The sequence below is a fragment of the Euprymna scolopes genome, chromosome 30 (assembly GCF_053919585.1).
Source record: "Euprymna scolopes isolate OS-2025 chromosome 30, ASM5391958v1, whole genome shotgun sequence".
Classification (NCBI taxonomy): Eukaryota; Metazoa; Mollusca; class Cephalopoda; order Sepiida; family Sepiolidae; genus Euprymna; species Euprymna scolopes.
The window spans coordinates 52,239,500-52,259,159 of NC_136511.1; the positions used below are offsets into that span (position 1 = coordinate 52,239,500).

The 19,660-nt window shown below is 35.0% G+C and overlaps 1 protein-coding gene across 12 annotated transcripts in view; it reads left to right on the forward strand.

Moving 5' to 3' along the window:
- The window catches only part of LOC145254806 (uncharacterized), a 400,418-nt gene that overhangs the window by 301,374 nt on the left and 79,384 nt on the right, over positions 1–19,660 (forward strand). For all 12 annotated transcript variants that reach the window (XR_013863805.1, XM_080113605.1, XM_080113609.1 and 9 more), the window contains one exon: positions 47–115. Coding sequence is in view for 11 of the 12 variants with exons in the window: in XM_080113605.1 (XP_079969731.1) it covers positions 47–115 (69 nt within the window). In the remaining variant the exon portion in view is untranslated. The remainder of the gene's footprint in view (positions 1–46; positions 116–19,660) is intronic.

Genomic DNA, 19,660 nt, shown 5'->3' on the forward strand with positions numbered 1-19,660 from the left:
CTGCCCTATATCTACCAAATACTAATTTCATATTCCTTTTCCTCAGCAACGCCCCCAGTGAGTGCTGGCCCCCCACCACCCAATGGCAACATGTTCTCCAGACCTCGGACAAGGGGTAAGTAAACCTGACCACAATTCCACCCTTTTTATTTTCTAAAATATTTTGTTAATTGTAAATGCACTCTTTTCCTTTTTTTAGTTTTATTATTTATTTTATATTCTGCTACTTTAAAAAATTTTTTTTTATTTTTGCCAATATCCATCATCGTCATTTACAAAAAATACTCCAAACTGCTCTCATTTATAACCTTCTCAATATGCAAGATTTTGGACTAAACTTGAACATGTATCTGAAGAAGGGATTGTTCCTGAAATATCATACCATACGGAACTTCCAACAGATAACATTGACATATTAAAGAACACAATACAGTTGTTTAAAAGTGTAAAAAAAAAAAAAAAAAATTATACAGGGTGTCCGAAAAGTTACTGAAGGATTTTGAACTTAAATAGATTCTTTATTTTTAATATCTTTGTGTAATTTTAACACAATTTGACTAAGACATTGGGAAATTAAAAAAAATAATTTTTTTTAAAAATTGCAAAATTCAGTCTTTATTCTTGAAAAATAATGTCTTTTAAATGTTGCCCATTTTCAGCTTCGCATATTTGTGCTCTTTCCAAAATATTATCCATGACAGATTGCAGAATCTCTGGATTGCGATTTAACTCCCTTATTTTGTTTCATTAGCTGGTAGACCTCAAAATGTCAAACCTCAAGTCCTGCAAGAATTGAAGGAAAATATCAGGAATGAAGTAAGGGCATTAATTCACAATCCAGAGATTCTGCAATCTGTTATAGAATTGAAATCAAAACATACCACTCTACCTTCATTCTTTTGCCTCTGAGCCATACCCATACACATATATTTACATGTGTGTGTATGTGTGTGTATATATATATATATATATATATATATATATATATATTTATTATTACCTGTCATCCCTTTTTTAAAAGATGGAATTGCCTGATATGATCCACACACATGTACACATATTAGTGGCTTGGTAAGGTCATTTGCATATTACAGTAAGAAAAATATCAGAATCTTAATGTTTCTAGCGAGAGAATTATTTTAAGTGTTCTATTTAAAATTGTTATTTAATAAATTTTAAACAATAATTATATTGATAACATATTTAATTTATTTGGAAATCCAACATCGATTTTTTTTTTAAAAACTTTTTTAGAGTTATTTGCCCCTAGAAACTTCTGGACATTTCATTTGTTTTTTTTTATTCTTTAAACAGCTATACAGAAATTGGTAAATTTTTAAGATGTGACCCTACACAGTTCAACACCTAAAAAAAATATAAAGATCTACTGCCCCTCCCTCTAAATTCCACAATTTACACTTTTCTTTCTTTTTTCACGTTAATCTCATTGATTACAAACTTTCTAATTAAAAAAAAAAAGGTAAATTTTTATGACGTGACCCAGCATCGTTTAACCCCCCCCCCCAAAAAAAAAAAAACCGAAGACCTACATTTTTGGGGCCCAATACATTTAAACACCCTTTATATATAATATGAAAGAAGAAATTTTTTTTTTTTTTTTCTCTATTCTACAGCATATGTTCTAGATGGCCTCCATTTAGCTGTTGTATTTTTTGGGGGTCACCCTGTATGTGTATATATATATAATTTCAAAAGAAATTCTTGGCCTGAAGACGTAATCTCCCAAATAACGGGTGATTACAGAAACATGTATGCACATATATAGCCATCAATGTTTGTATAAATAATATATATGTATATATATATATATATATATATATATATATATATATATATATATATATATAGAGAGAGAGAGAGAGAGATCTGTGTGTATGTTCAAATAATAGGAGATTAAAACGAGAATGAGGGTATGGTGTTGAGCAGATAAGAATTTTTTTATGACCCCCAAGCAATGCCAGGTAGCCTTGCTAGTTAAACATAGATGCCAATAAAGAAAATAAAGCTAATTATTTAAACTTTTATGCCGACCATGGTATATGGAAATTAAAATTATATATATTAAAAATAAAAAAAGTAACATGATGTATTTTCAGTATTTTACTTTATTCTTTCTCTAAAGAATTGATTTATATATATGTATATATATACGAGCAAAAGTACCCGTCGTTGACTGGGTTCAAAAACAGCCTACAGAAAATGAACTCTGATTTATGAAAGTATGATAGGTTATGAAAAGGAAGGGTTGTAAAGAGATAGCTTCGAATTTGGGGGTATCAAAACCAAAGCAAAATATGATGAAAGTAAAAATAAAATAGATAAACCCCTACTGAAACATTATCACAATATTCTGTGGATCTATATTAAAAAAACCTTGTTAAACTTTGTGACATATTTCCATTCTATGGAGGTCAGGCGCAAATGAACACCCCATAATTTTATTATACTATATTTCTTCAAACTGAAACATAATTATCAAAGTATACTTACGCAGATAGATATGAAAAGTTTTATTAAAGTCTGTGCCTATTTCCATTTCATGGAGGCCAGGTGCGAACACAGACCTCACAATTTTATTATACCATTCCTATTTAAGTTAAAACATACTTATCAAAGTATTATTATATACATCTATATCAAAAACACTTGTAAACGTTTTTTTAATTTTAAAATTTTTTATTTCCATACTTTGTGGACCAGGCACTTACGCAGACCCTACAATTTTAATGAATCATCATTATGCCAGATCAAACATACTCATTCCTGTGTCTCGATACATCTATCATTATATGTGATCAGTTTTTTATAATAGTCAATCATATAGGAGCCTATTCGTGACCAGACACACACACAGATGTTCAGCTTTATATTATAGATCTATCTATATATATATATCGCATAATCGCGCTGACACACTGGTTTTCCTCAAATCACTGAAGTTAAGCAATGTTGAGCCTGGTTAGTACCAGATGGATGACCATTTTGGAATTCTAGGCGCTATATGTGCTCTCTGCTTATCTCGGCATTTGTTTCCAGTCGCCCTGTACATCCACTTCACTGGCCACTGGTATTTAAGTGTCGACTCAGGAGAGGTGTGGTTGGAGATTGCACACATCTTGCCACAAAAAAAAAAAATTCACCCACACGTACCCCTATGTGGGTATCCATAGTCTGTTAAAGACTGAAGGAGCCCAATATATACAGTCCTGGTCAAAATCATAAGACCACTAAAGAAAGTAAGCGTTTACGCATATTATCGAATTTTTAATCAAACAAATGGTTGAACCCACTGCCAAAAGGGAAAATATGATGGGAAAAAAATGAAATCTGCTTCATTCGAATCCTCAACCCTGATCTAATAATTATTTTTTAAAAAACAAACAGTCCTGATAGAAGCATTTTCAAGCATTGAAATGTACTTCAATGATGTTTGCCGGCCTTTCACTACTTGCAACTTTAGGATCCCAGCTGACGAGAAAGCACCCCAGATCATTAAAGACCCTCCTCCACTATGCCGAGTTGAAAAAGTCTCTTTGGGCAAATTTTTATCATGCCAATAGTGTTGAAATCCATCTGGACCATCTGGATTAAACTTTTTCTCATCAGAGAAAATTACATTTTCCCCCTTCTCTTCATCCCAAGTCTGGTATTTGGCGGCATATTTAAGTCTGTTAGTTTTGTGCTGTTCAAGAAGATGTGGTTTCTGCAGTTGCTTTAAATGATTGAAACCCTTCATTTTCAGATGCCTTCTGATGGTTTTAGGACTACATTCTGCTGCGGTTTGGCTTTTCAATCGACTTGAGCTCATACTGGAGTTTTTTTTTTAAACTTCTGATACGGCGATACAGTGATGGGGGTTATTTCTTTTGGTCAACCTGGACTTTTTTGTGCCCATATTGATCTGGATTTCTTAAAAAAATTATGATGACCGTTTTGCTACGATTCACTTCGTTTTCAATGGATCTATGGGAGAGTCCACCCCTATTAAGCTCAAAGATCCTTCCTCTCTCAAACTCTGCCATTTATAATTTATTAAGATGTTTTTTTATCCGCTAAAAAGTTGCTTTTAGTAACATAGAAAGCTTTTCGTATTCATTTTTTCAAAACTAGCCGATTTTATTAAAGTGGTCTTATCATTTTGACCAGGTGAAAATGTTTGTTTTTAAAAAAATAATTATTATTTTGATCTGGTGAAAATGTTTGTTTTTTAAAAAATAATTATTAGATCAGGGTTAAGGTTTCGAATGAAGCAGATTTCATTTTTTTACCACCATATTTTCCCTTTTGGCAATGGTTTCAACCATTTGTTTGATTAAAAATTTGATAGTATGCGTAAACGCTTACTTTCTTAAGTGGTCTTATGATTTTGACCAGGAATGTATATATATATATATATATATATATATATATATATATAGCCTATTGACTTAAAATGAGTGCTTTATGTCAAATTAATGGCTGAATATGGCTAAATTTGTACTCATTTTTGCATTAAATACTAATAACTATTAATCTCTAAGTGTGTATTAAACGGACATCATAAATCTTATTTCGCTGCACCTAGTAGCATTTAATGCCATTATCCTATTACTAGTGTTTGTTCTCTTGAGTTTTTCTTAGTGAGAGCCTATTGGTATATAGGGTTTCCCCTACATGGACCAGAAACTCATTGGCACAAGGACAGTGGTCTTTGATTGCAGTATCTGCCGGAACAGATGCTACACTTTGTATATTTATTTGCTTCCCCACTGAGCAAATTAGGCACAAGACTGTTTTTTAATGTGGAGAGTGAAGAGGAGGGGGACCAGCTCCCCCGAGGGGGGAACTGGATAGTAACAATTGGTATGAAGGGTTTCCCCTATATGGACCAATAACTGCTTGCTACAAGAGCAGTGGTTTTATATGTGGGTTTGCCCCCACATATGGTCTTTGATTGCAGTACCTGCCGGCACAAATACTATACAAAAGTGATGTGATCTTGGCCAAAAGGCCAAGCCCATCAAAATGACCTTCTGTGTCTATTAGATATGTTGTTTATTCTTTCCTAATTGTTTTGTTTTGAAGTCCTGTCTGTCTGGGACTTAAATTATTTGTTAAGCTTTTGATTAACTTGGGCATCTTTTGGGAAATTATAAAACAATCATAGAGTCCAATCAAATCTCTGAAGCACATATGATCCAAGATTATTTTAATATTAGCTGAAAAAAATTTGGATGCTATGAGATTGTGATGTCTTTCAGTTTTGATGACAAACGCGATTATGTCATAATCACAAAGTTTGAAAGTTTATTTTTGGTCCCCCCCCCCCCCGACAAAAGGAGGGTGGACTTGTAAATTCACCCTTGTCCGTTTGTCCGTCTGCACTTTTATCAATAACTACTCTTTGAATTTTTTTGAAATGTTGCGCAAACATTAAACATGATATGAGTAAAAAAGTAACAGAACAGATTTTCCACAAAAACTCCAGTTGCCCCCTAGGGGTTCCTCTCAGGTTAAAATGGCTAAAATTGACGCTTTTGTGCTTATTTAAAAAAAATATGATGCCTTGGATTTTTTATAAAACTTTCTGAAAACTTTGCGATAACTTTTGGGTGTGCCTCAGGGGCTCTTTTAGGGTTAATAAAAACACTCCATTTTTGGGACTATTTTACCATATTTGTCCAAAATATTCTGTGTATGTCTATTTAGCAGTTTTGCATGGTGTTGAACTCAAATTTAAATATATTAAGGCCTTCGGGACTTTTGGGGCTAAATAATGAGGGGGGGGGGCAAATGATGGACTTGGTCGTTTCTTTGTTTGCATAGTGTAGAACTCAAATTTACATATGTTAAGGCCTAGAACTGCACCATTTGTTCATTTTCAATAGGATTTGATATACCCTGGGGACTTATGGGACTAAATGGAGGGGGGGGATTCCGAACTTAGACATTTTTTTATGCCTCGTTCACTGTGCACTCATGTGCTTCACTTGTTATTAGATTAGTATTTCTTTAAAGATTTTTAATTTCTTGATACATGAATAATGTTTGTATTCAGTATTTACCATGTTTCAGGGTTTGTCATATATAGTATTAGTATTCAGTGTATGACATGCCCGTCTCGTGAGAGTGTATACCACACCCGTCTGCAGGAGAGCGTATGTTGCACCCATCTGGAGTGGGAGAGTATGTTGTGCAAGTCTGGTGCGGGAGCGTATGTCGCACCCGCCTGGTGTGGGAGCGTATACCGTGGCTGTTACTGTGGAGCATTTATAAAAGTTTTATTTCTTGTTGGCGTTATCACTGAGCAAAGTTTGTAATATTTTTGATCTGATAACTTTTTATTTCCAATTGGTTAGAATTTTGGGAAGAATAAAATATACATGGGCGGAGGAGGAGGGGGGGGGCGGGGGGATGCATCTCCGTCTGTGAGTGTATGTTCGATAGTTTCATCACTTGACCAGTCAGAAAGAAATTGCAAATGAGATTGCGCTAACAGTGTGGGGTGAGTGGTGTCTTGAGAATCTTAAAGGTGTGTTTATTCGCCCGTGGCTGGCCAGTTTTTAATTGCTGACCCTTACATTGCAGTGCAAGTTGATGTCATTGGTTTTTGATGTCAAAGCGGCTGGGTGTAGATGTGTGAGAGGGGAATATATTTCCTTATGCTTGTTATTCCTTTCAACTTTAAAAGCCTTACAGCTTTGTATGCAGGCCTTTGTTAATATGGAAAATACCAAAGTCGGCAATACTTTGTCTCTGTATCTATATCTCTTTAGCGTATCGCTCTCTCTCTCTTGCGCTGTACTCTGAACCTCTCTGTCTCTCTCTCACTCACTCTCTCTCTCTGTATTTTTCTCACTCACTCTCTCTCTCTCTCTCTGTATTTTTCTCACTCACTCTCTCTGTATTTTTCTCACTCACTCTCTCTCTGTATTTTTCTCACTCACTCTCTCTCTGTATTTTTCTCACTCACTCTCTCTCTGTATTTTTCTCACTCACTCTCTCTCTGTATTTTTCTCACTCACTCTCTCTCTGTATTTTTCTCACTCACTCTCTCTCTGTATTTTTCTCACTCACTCTCTCTCTGTATTTTTCTCACTCTCTCCCTGTATTTTTCTCACTCACTCTCTCTCTGTATTTTTTTCTCTCTCTCTCTCTCTCTCTCTCTCTCTCTGTATTTTTCTATCTCGCTCACTCTCTGTATTTTTCTATCTCGCTCACTCTCTGTATTTTTCTATCTCGCTCACTCTCTGTATTTTTCTATCTCGCTCACTCTCTGTATTTTTCTATCTCGCTCACTCTCTGTATTTTTCTATCTCGCTCACTCTCTGTATTTTTCTATCTCTCTCACTCTCTGTATTTTTCTATCTCTCTCACTCTCTGTATTTTTCTATCTCTCTCACTCTCTGTATTTTTCTATCTCTCTCACTCTCTGTATTTTTCTATCTCTCTCACTCTCTGTATTTTTCTATCTCTCTCACTCTCTGTATTTTTCTATCTCTCTCACTCTCTGTATTTTTCTATCTCTCTCACTCTCTGTATTTTTCTATCTCTCTCACTCTCTGTATTTTTCTATCTCTCTCACTCTCTGTATTTTTCTATCTCTCTCACTCTCTGTATTTTTCTATCTCTCTCACTCTCTGTATTTTTCTATCTCTCTCACTCTCTGTATTTTTCTATCTCTCTCACTCTCTGTATTTTTCTATCTCTCTCACTCTCTGTATTTTTCTATCTCTCTCACTCTCTGTATTTTTCTATCTCTCTCACTCTCTGTATTTTTCTATCTCTCTCACTCTCTGTATTTTTCTATCTCTCTCACTCTCTGTATTTTTCTCACACACTCTCTCTCTGTATTTTTCTCACACACTCTCTCTCTGTATTTTTCTCACACACTCTCTCTCTGTATTTTTCTCACACACTCTCTCTCTGTATTTTTCTCACACACTCTCTCTCTGTATTTTTCTCACACACTCTCTCTCTCTGTATTTTTCTCACACACTCTCTCTCTGTATTTTTCTCACACACTCTCTCTCTGTATTTTTCTCACACACTCTCTCTCTGTATTTTTCTCACACACTCTCTCTCTGTATTTTTCTCACACACTCTCTCTCTGTATTTTTCTCACACACTCTCTCTCTGTATTTTTCTCACACACTCTCTCTCTGTATTTTTCTCACACACTCTCTCTCTGTATTTTTCTCACACACTCTCTCTCTGTATTTTTCTCACACACTCTCTCTCTGTATTTTTCTCACACACTCTCTCTCTGTATTTTTCTCACACACTCTCTCTCTGTATTTTTCTCACACACTCTCTCTCTGTATTTTTCTCACACACTCTCTCTCTGTATTTTTCTCACACACTCTCTCTCTGTATTTTTCTCACACACTCTCTCTCTGTATTTTTCTCACACACTCTCTCTCTGTATTTTTCTCACACACTCTCTCTCTGTATTTTTCTCACACACTCTCTCTCTGTATTTTTCTCACACTCTCTCTCTCAATCTGCATTGTCCCCACTCTCTCTCTCACTCTGCATTGTTCCCATTCTCTCTCTCACTCTGCATTGTTCCCACTCTCTCTCTCTATCTCTGTATTTTTCTCACACTCTCTCTCTCTCTATATATATATATTTCACACTCTCTCTCCTGGATTTTTCTCTCTCTCTCTCTCCTGGATTTTTCTCACTCTCTCTCTCCTGGATTTTTCTCACTCTCTCTCTCTGGATTTGTTTCACTCTCTCTCTCTCGTTCTGGATTTGTTTCACTCTCTCTCTCTCTTTCTGGATTTTTTTTTCACTCTCTCTCTCTTTCTGGATTTTTTTTTCACTCTCTCTCTCTTTCTGGATTTTTTTTCACTCTCTCTCTCTTTCTGGATTTTTTTCACTCTCTCTCTCTTTCTGGATTTTTTTCACTCTCTCTCTCTTTCTGGATTGTTTTCACTCTCTCTCTCTTTCTGGATTGTTTTCACTCTCTCTCTACCTCTTTTTACCCCTTCTCTCTCTACCTCTTTTTACCCCTTCTCTCTCTACCTCTTTTTACCCCTTCTCTCTCTACCTCTTTTTACCCCTTCTCTCTCTACCTCTTTTTACCCCTTCTCTCTCTACCTCTTTTTACCCCTTCTCTCTCTCTACCTCTTTTTACCCCTTCTCTCTCTCTACCTCTTTTTACCCCTTCTCTCTCTCTACCTCTTTTTACCCCTTCTCTCTCTCTACCTCTTTTTACCCCTTCTCTCTCTCTACCTCTTTTTACCCCTTCTCTCTCTCTACCTCTTTTTACCCCTTCTCTCTCTCTATTCCCCCTTATCTTTTTCCACTTCTCTCAATTTACCCCTCCTTCTCTCTCTTCCCCCTTCTCTCTCTTTCCCCTCTCCTTTGTCTTCCACCTTCTCTTCCCCCTCTCTTTGTCTTTACCACCCCAGCTCTCTTTACCCCCCTGCTCTCTCTTTACCCCCCTGCTCTCTCTTTACCCCCCTGCTCTCTCTTTACCCCCCACCCTGCTCTCTCTTTACCCTCCACCCTGCTCTCTCTTTACCCTCCACCCTGCTCTCTCTTTACCCTCCACCCTGCTCTCTCTTTACCCTCCACCCTGCTCTCTCTTTACCCTCCACCCTGCTCTCTCTTTACCCTCCACCCTGCTCTCTTTACCCTCCACCCTGCTCTCTCTTTACCCTTCACCCCGCTCTCTCTTCTCTTCCTCCTGCTATCTCTTTCCGTTCCTCTCTTTATTCCCCCCTCTCTCTTTACCCCCCTGCTCTCTCTTTACCTCCCCCCTGCTTTCTCTTTACCTCCCCCCTGCTTTCTCTTTACCTCCCCCCTGCTTTCTCTTTACCTCCCCCCTGCTTTCTCTTTACCCCCCTCTCTTTACCCCCCCTGCTCTCTCTTTACCCCCCTCTCTTTATCCCCCTCTCTCTTTACCCCCCTGCTCACTCTCTTTACCCCCCTGCTCACTCTCTTTACCCCCCTGCTCACTCTCTTTACCCCCCTGCTCACTCTCTTTACCCCCCTGCTCACTCTCTTTACCCCCCTGCTCACTCTCTTTACCCCCCCTGCTCACTATCTTTACCCCCCCTCCCTCTCTCTTTACCCCCCCCCCCTCCTCCCTCTCTCTTTACCCCCCTCCTCCCGCTCTCTCTTTCCTCCTCCCGCTGTCTCTTTCCTCCTCCCGCTCTCTATTTACCCTTCTTCTCTCTCTTTTACTATCTTTAATCCCCCTTTTTCTCTCTTTCTCTTTTACAGTTTCTCTCTAATCACCCCCCTCGCTCTTTCTTCGACTCTCTCTTTGCTCGGTCTTATTTTCTCTTAGTTTACTATACTCACTTATAGATGACAGATATTTTTATCTTTGAAGGCGCAAGAGGACACAGACTAATTCATTAATATAAATATGTGTGTACATATATGATCAAATTCAGATTAAAAGAACCCCCTCTTTTCTCGGTTAAAGGTTAAACAAAAGTATGAATTGATAGAATATTGGTTTATCTTGTTCCTATCTTTGCTCATACTCTTTTTCTCTCTTTATATCTTGTATGTGTGTGTGTGCGTGCCTACTCCTATCCCCATCCTTTCTCTTTCTGTGATTTCTGTCTACACACAAACACACACACCGCTGCCACTCCCAGTCAGTTCCGCATTCATTTTGGTTTCATTGACTGCTTCACACCGAAGAGCCTCCTCATCAAAAGCTAAAAGTTATAGATCAGGCCAAAGAAGTTTTTTCCTGTTATTTGATTTTAGATCGGTTGGATGCGTCTCTCTCTCTTGCTTTGCGCTACTGATGTGTTGATGTCTTTTGAAATTTGCAATATTATATGCAAGGTGGTTATGGTTAGGGACGGAAGGTGTTGTGTCGTGTGGCAGAATGTCTGCCTTGAGTCTCACCTCGTCACTAAAGCTTCAAGCTTTAGTGATTCGTTTCTTTCTTCCTGTTTAATGGTGATTCCTGCGCTGATATCAAACACCTTTCTTGCTGTGATCATTGATCCACCCACTCCACACTCTTATCACGAACCGTTAAGTATTTTCCAGCTCTCTATGACTCTTAGAAGTCTGTAAAGTTTTTCATGTCGATCTGTATGGAATTTTCTGAAATGGTATTTAGTATATAAATATTTAAAACAAATATATTTCTAACTTTTCCTTAGCGTATCATATTTTGCTTTTAAATTACCATAAAGGTTAGCATGCCGTAAAATCACACAAACTTAGACTTCAGAACTCCCGCGTTCTTCAGCTCATGAGGCAAAGTATATCATTGTTTTTGATCTGAAGCCAGATCCACGGTTTCGTTCCAGTTTCCTTCCATTCCAATCAAATCTCTCATTTGTCTGCTTCCAATTCATTTATGGTCTTCCTCTTTTTAGGGGTCCATTGGAGCACTTGATTGGCAAACCTTTCTGAGGCTAATCTTATGGTATGTCTGAGCCAGCCCAGATGTTGTTCGCAGATTATTAATGATACTACCTATTAATTAGTGTGATCTCTGATTTCTTGGTTGGTAATTTGATCACTCCATTTGATCCCTAGAATCTTTAGAAAACATTTGGAATCGAATGCATATAATTTTAATAAAATAAAATATGAATCAAGTGCGCTTGAAAGCCAAATCACAACATAATCTTAGGAAATTGAAATTTATCACAAATATATTTCAGAGGTATACTCCATCTTCAGTGTGCTGTTTTTTTTCTTTTCTTCTTCCTTGCCATGTTGTAAAGTTGGTGAAAGAAGTCTGTTTGTAAAGAGCCGCGCTTTGTATCTGGCGGTTGTATTTTGAAATGTTTGAACTGAGCGTAGGCAACGTGCCTTGACGCATATAATTTCTTTTCTTGGCTGATTTAGGATGCCAAGTTTCACTTTTATGTAGCGGTGTGGACAAAACGTTGCTGTTATAAAATCTTAATTTTTTTTTGTTCCAGCTGGGGATGGGGCATCCTACCGAATGCCAGACATTCACCTGCTATCTCATGCGTTCCAACTCAGATATGTTTTTTTTTAAGATTCCAACCATCCCTTTTAAGTGCAATTGTTTAAATCTGTTTTGCACTTGGTTCACCGGGTATATGCGTCAACTAGTTTTTGAAAAATTTTTTCATGAGTCCAGTTGCTCTTAAGATTCTGGTTTCTTTTTATGCCATGCATAAGATGTTGGTATTTCGTTATCTTTTCCCTTTCAGCTTTGTTTAACCGAGTATCATTAGAGACACTAACTTCTACTAAGGTTGCTTCTTTCTCCTTCTTGTCCCATTTTCTAGAGTATTACTTTAAGTGTTTAGTAATAGGAAAGGTATTTTTGAGATGAGTCAGATTCACAGAAATATTTTCAGTGAAAAAAGTTTATAGGCTTATAATCAAATAACAGGCTACCCGGCATTGCTTCGTGGTAAAATAGACATAAAAAATATTTTAATTTATACAAAAACTGAAATGTTGGAAATCTTCCTAAGATTCCAATTTCTTTTCATGTCATGCATGTGACCATAGTATTTCGTTATCTTTTCCCTTTAAGCTCTGTTTAACCGAGCATCAGTGGGCACCATTTATAAAATTGGCTCTGTCACTTCAAATTCCGCTGAAACTTTTGTGATTTATTTGTACTAATACTGTTGGCAAGGTTGAACACATATTTTCCCTCCAGCTAGGGGAAAAATAGCAACTGATGACTTGATTTGATTCTGAGCTTGGGATATGTGCTGGTGTAGCTACACTGAAATAGCTGTGATACAATGAAACAGTCCATGTGTGGATGGCAAACATATATGTATATGCTGTCCAAGTATTGGATCTATAATAATAATAAATATGCAAGCTACATAAATTAAAATATATTTAAGCATATTTTACGATTGGCTAATGCCAGGCAGTCTGCTAGCATATATATATATATATATATATATATATATATATATAATCAGAATTTAGTAATTTAAATTTTATGATGTGAAACGGTTGAATTTCAAATCTAGAATTTTTATTATATGCAAGACAAAGAATACATTTCAATTAGTAAATTTCCTTAATCGATGTTTACCTATATCCTCACAGGAAAAAAAATTAGCAAATATTATAAATGATTTGCACCTTATTTGCTAAATGTAATAAACATAGAAAATCATAATCAAAAGATTTTATATCATAGAGTAAGGGAAATTAGATATTAGTTCAGAATGAAAAGGATATTGAACTTAAGATCCAAATTGTATGGTAAATCCTGAAGTGAGAGTTTTTAGTAGCAGGGAGGTAAAAGGATCCAGTGTGTATTGCAATCCTTCCAAGGCACAAGATAACAATCGAAAGTAAGCATGATTGCTTGGTTTCTCCTTTGATTAGATGAGATATCCGGTAAGTATTTGATTATATCAATCTGGTGAAGATATTTTTTTAATTAAAATTTTTTTTATTTTTTTTTTTTATAGTTTTTAATGTTTCATAATTCACTCCAAGTATATATATATAAGCTTGAAGAATCCTAGAGTGGATAAAATGCGGAATATTCAGTGTAGCTTAATCGCCATATATATTTTATAAATTACAAACTAGTTCTATCTATGTATTGAGCACTTTTGAAGTAAATACTTAAAGTTTATGCATAAATTTATACTTTCGTATATTAATTTTATGTGAGTAAATGAAGTAGTTATATATATATATATATATATATATATATTTCTGTAGAAATATATTTTCTTATAATTCATATTCAAGAAGTTCCATGTAATTACTGAGCAATATAGAGAGTAAATGACAAAAAGTTATATTCCAAAATTCATGATGTTAACCATCTTATAATTTATTCCTTTAATTCAGGTGACTTTTACAATTTTTGACAGTATCTGTTTCGTAGCGCAAAATCAGTCACTGAATCTATTATGCCCTTAACTCATCAGAAGAAATAGCAACACTCAATCCATCAAAAGGAAATGAAGTGTGATTTGACATGATTAAAATCTAAATATATATATATATATATATATATATATATATATGATGATTGCAACGTCTTGTCAGACGAGTGACACTCCCTCAGACATTTAAAATCCAGGAGCCCAAATGCCTGAGGGAGTATCTATACAAAAATGATGTTACAGAGTCTTAGCTTTGTACGACAGCTAAGTCTCTCTCTCAGTTCAAAATGTTGAGATCCAGCAACAAGCAAGAGCAAGATAGCCAGCAACAAATTAAACTGCAGACTAGCTTAATGCGGGTACTGGTCTCCCACTTTGTTTTTTTAAATCAGAGATTTGCTTCTCCTAGAAAGGTTGCCTTCACCATGGCTTACGGGAGCCCTCTCCACCCCAATACACATATACACACACACACACACACACACACACAAATATACACTGTGCTAGTTGGCCGTTGACCCAGAAAAAGAGTTCATTCGCCCTTTGGAAGGTCTTGTTTTTAATCCTTCAGGGAGACTAGCCACCCTCCTCACCAAACAAGTCTGGTGGGGGAACCAGTTTAGTCGCCGGTGACCCGACCATGAGGCAGGTAGTACTGGGTTACATGGTACCAGTAGCATATGACATGACCTGACAAAAATATATATACACACATACATACATATACATATATAATATAAAGCTGAATGTCTGTGTGTGTGTCTGGTCATGAATAGGCTCCTATATGGTTGACTATTTTAAAAAACTGATTACACATGATGATAGAAGATGTATCGAGACACAGTAATGAGTATGTTTGATCTGGCAGAATTGTGATTCATTAAAATTGTGGGGTCTGCGTTTGTGCCTGGTCTACAAAGTATGGAAATAAAAAATTTAAAAATTAAAAAAAAACGTTTACAAGTGTTTTTGATATAGATATACATGAGAATATTTGATAAGTATGTTTTAACTTAAATAGGGATGGTATAATAAAATTGTGGGGTCTGCGTTCGCGCTTGGCCTCCATAGAATGGAAATAGGCACAAACTTTAATAAAGACTTTTCATATCTATCTGCGTAAGTATACTTTGATGATTGTTTCAGTTTGAAGAAATATGGTATAATAAAATTATGGGGTGTTCGTTCGCACCTGACCTCCATAGAATGGAAATATGTCACAAAGTTTAACAACGTTTTTTAATGTAGATCCACAGAATATTGTGATAAGTGTTTCAGTGTGAACAGGTATGGTATAATAAATTATGGGGTTTATCTATTTTATTTTTACTTTCATCATATTTTGCTTTGGTTTTGATACCCCCGAATTCGAAGCTATCTCTTTACAACCCTTCCTTTTCATAACCTATCATACTTTCATAAATCAGAGTCCATTTTATGTAGGCTGTTTTTGAACCCAGTCAACGACAGGTACTTTTGCTAGTATATATATATATATATATTAGAATTTTCAGAATGTGAGAGATGATATAATTATTTCCACAGTCAAACGACGCTGCAGCCCACATGAGTCATTTAAAGCCAACAAACCGGAAGTTCAAGACTAGAGTTTCGCTGTCATATGAACTCCGCAGTTGAACACATCAGAACTCGTGATGTGAGTATGGAATGTACCTACTTCCTATCTTGTTTGAGACTGGGTATATACACTCCATAGTTGGATTTCACTGCAGATTGCTTGATCTGTATTAACTAATAAGACTTATGTGTCATAGTTGCTTAGGTGGCAGAGTACTTACCTTGCATGCAAGAGATTCGGGTTTTGAATCCTGTCTTTGGATGTGTTTAATTGATAAGCCCAAATGAGGGCGAAACTCGAGTCTTGGACTTCCGATTTGTTGGTTTTCATGGCTCGTTTGAGCTGCAACGTTGCTTGACCATGAAAATAATTATATATTATATCATTATATTATATCATATTATATCATATTAATTATCTATATATTAATACGATAGCGTGTGTGTTCTTTTGTGTGTCATGCTTACATCCGCTTAAAATAAAGAAAAAAATTGGTGTCGCTGTTGAGGCAAAGCTAATAAAAATGATTTGTTCTTCTTGGCCTTTTGTCCAAAATCAAAGTGTAGTATCTGTTCTTCAGATGCTACATTTCAATTTCTTCTCTCTCAGTGGAGGAGAAATCTTTTACGACTAAGACAATTTTTTGTTCCTTTTCTCCACATTAAAAAACGACCCTAGTGTCTAAATCTGTCCCGTGGGGAGGCATTGTAAATAGGTACTATATTTAATGTAACAGTTTTAATATTACAAAAGTAACTGGGAAAAATAATTTTTGATTTAATTACAAAATGCCCTTGAAATGTCCCTTCTGATTAATTATAAGATGCACTGAAAAATGTCCCTTCTGATTTTTTTTTTTGTTTACTTGTCTCTCCCTCCATAAGGGCAGAATTGGACATGAGATCGGTTAAAATTTTTGAGGAAACCAGCTCCCCAAAAGGAGCACTCTGGTCAGTAACAAGAATAAAAATTGTATCAATAATGAAGGATTTCTCCTCCATTAACCAAGACCAAAAAAGGGGGAATTTAAGTCGCTGGAATGCTGAGACTGATACTACACTCAGAAATTCATGTTGAAGCAATAGTTGCCTATTCACTAACCATGTTAATGTTTATATGTATTAATTTCAAAAAGTTGCTGAAATAGTGTATGATTTAAACATTACTTTATTTCAAGTATATTTTAAACAGTGGAGTGGGGATATGAATTCAGTCCAGGAAAGGACTTAACCCGTTTATGATTTAAACATTACTTTATTTCATCTATATTTTTAACAGTAGTGTGGGGGGATATGAAATCAGTCCAGGAAATGGCTGAAACCATTTACACATTAAACATTACTTTATTTAATGTATATTTATAACAGCGAGGTGGGGGATATGAAGTCAGTCCCAGAAAGGGCTGAAACAGTTTACTATTTAGACATTACATTATTTCATGTATATTTTTAGCAGTGGGTTGGGGGATATAAAGTCAGTCCCAGAAATGGCTGAAACAGTTTACGATTTAAACATTACTTTATTTCATGTATATTTTTAATAATGGGGTGGCGGACATGAAGTCAGTCCCGGGTTTGAATGAGATAAGTGCAAATATATACTAGCAGAAAGCATCGCCCAGTATTGAATGAGATAGGTGGAAAACATATAGTAGCAGAATACCCAGTGTCGCCTGGGATCGAATGAAATAGGTGAAAGATATATACTAGCAGAATATGCGGTGTCACCCGGGATTGGATAAGATAGGTGGAACATATATATTGTGAGAATACCCGGAATTGATTGATGTGTTTGTAATGAAATAATCAGCCCAGGCAATACATCAGAGTTATTATTTAAGTAAGGGGGAGCGACATAGTGGGTTAAAGTTATGAAAATTGTCAGAATTAGTAACATATCCCAGAATTATGAAAAATGATGAAATGTGAGTGACTTGATTGGTGTGTTTGTAATGAAATAATCCATCCATAGAATATATCAAAGTTCTTATATTAGTAGGAGGGGGCATAATGTGGGTTTTAATTATAAAAATGATTGTTGAAATTAGTAACATGTCCAAGAATTATGAAAAATAATGAAATGTGAGTTAATTGATTGGTGTGTGTATAATAAAATAATCAGCCCAGACAATATATCAAAGTTATTATGTTAGTAAGAGAGGGCCATAAGGATGGTTTAAATTATGAAAAATTATTTTCGAAATTAGTAACATATTCAAGAATTATGAAAAATGATATGTGATTTAATGCATTAGTGTGTTTGCAATGAAATAATCAGCCCATACAGTATATCAAAAGTATTATTTTAGTAAGTGAGAGCGATAGGGATGGTTTTAATTACAAAAACATATGGTTGAAATGAGTAACATCCAAGAATTATGAAAAATGATAAAATGTGAGTTTATTGATTGGTGTGTTTATAATAAAATAATCAGTCCAGACAATGTATCAAAGTTATTATGTTAGTAAGAAGGGGGGGGGGTGATAAAGATGGTTAAAATGATAAAAAATTATTGTCGAAATTAGTTACATATCCAAGAATTATGAAAAATGATAATGTGATTTAATACATTAGTGTGTTTGCAATGAAATAATCAGACCAGACAATATATCAGTTATTATTTTAGTAAAGGGGGGGGCGATGATGTCGATTAAAATGATAAAAAATGATTGTCGAAATTAGTAACATATCCAAGAATTATGAAAAATGATGAAATATGAGTTAATTGATTGGTGTGTTGTAATGAAAAAAAATCAGCCTAGAAAATATATCAAATGTATTATTTTAGCAAAGGTGGAAGCTATAAGGTGTATTTAACTTATAAAAAATGGTTGTTGAAAATATTAACATATCCAAGAGTTATGAAAAATGATGAAATGTGAGTTAATTGATTGGTGTGTTTGTAATGAAATAATTTGCCTAGACAAAATATCAAAGTCATTATTTTAGTAAAGTGTGCGATATGGTAAGTTTAAATGAAAAATTGTCAAAATTAGTAACATATCCAAGAATTATGAAAAATGATGAAATGTGAGTTAATTTATATTTGTTTTTTTTTATGAAATAATAAGTCCATACAATATATCAAATTTTTTATTATAGTAAGTGGAGAGGCGATAATGTGGGTTAAAATTATGATCAATTATTGTCGAACATAGTAACATATTCAATAATTATGAAAAATGATAAAATGTAAGTTAATTGACCGGTGTGTTTGTAATGATATAATCAGCCCAGAAAATATATCAAAGTTATTATTTTAGTAAGGGGGCGATACAGTTGTAATAAAAAGGCAAGAATAATATGATTGTGCCTTCATTCATGCTGAACAGAATGCCCACATAATGCCCAGCAACAATATATTACATATGAAAAATGCCGCTGTGGAATTTCCACAGGTCCCGCTAGTATTACATTAATTATATTATAGCAATTCATATATTATATCATATATTAATTATATTACATTAATTATATCAATTATATTATATCATATATTATTATATATCATTAATATCATATTATAATAATTATCTTATATTATATCATATTATAGTATATTATATCATATTACATTAAGTATATTATATATATACTAGCAGGTAGACCTAACGTTACCTGATATTCAATTAGGATCAACAAATTTTTAAAACTCCCAACATTTATTGTCATCAAAATAAATGAAATCGATTGATTGACTGCTCTAGTCAGGGACTCATTATGATCCACCGAGAAGAAGCTTCATATGCCTCGCCAAAGTGACTTAGTCCATAATACATTGTAGTCTACATTGCACTGTAGAGAATGTATGGTTGATTTTATAAAAGCTTATATAGCTTAAAATTAAAATTTAAAATGCAAAAGTAAAGTATCATGGTTCAATTATGCGCTAAACATAAACTCTCATTTTGAATGCACCTGTCTTATCAAAGAATCTGCTGTTGATTTTATATGCCAGGCCCTTCTGCTTGTGTGGTGATAAAACTTTTAAAATGCGCTTGTGATGCTTGATAGAATCAGGGTGTTGACTTTGGTCAAAATCAGACCCTTCTTTAATTGGATTTGTTCGATTATTGATTTTTGAACCTATCGAGGGCATATTGATACAAAACCGATCTAAGAACACTGTAAGAGACACATAGTAATTTCTGTAGACATTTTTTTTTTTTTTTTTTAAATCGGTCCAGTCATTTCCAAGTTAATGGGTAGAGTTTGTGAAAATCGGACTTCTAGGTAA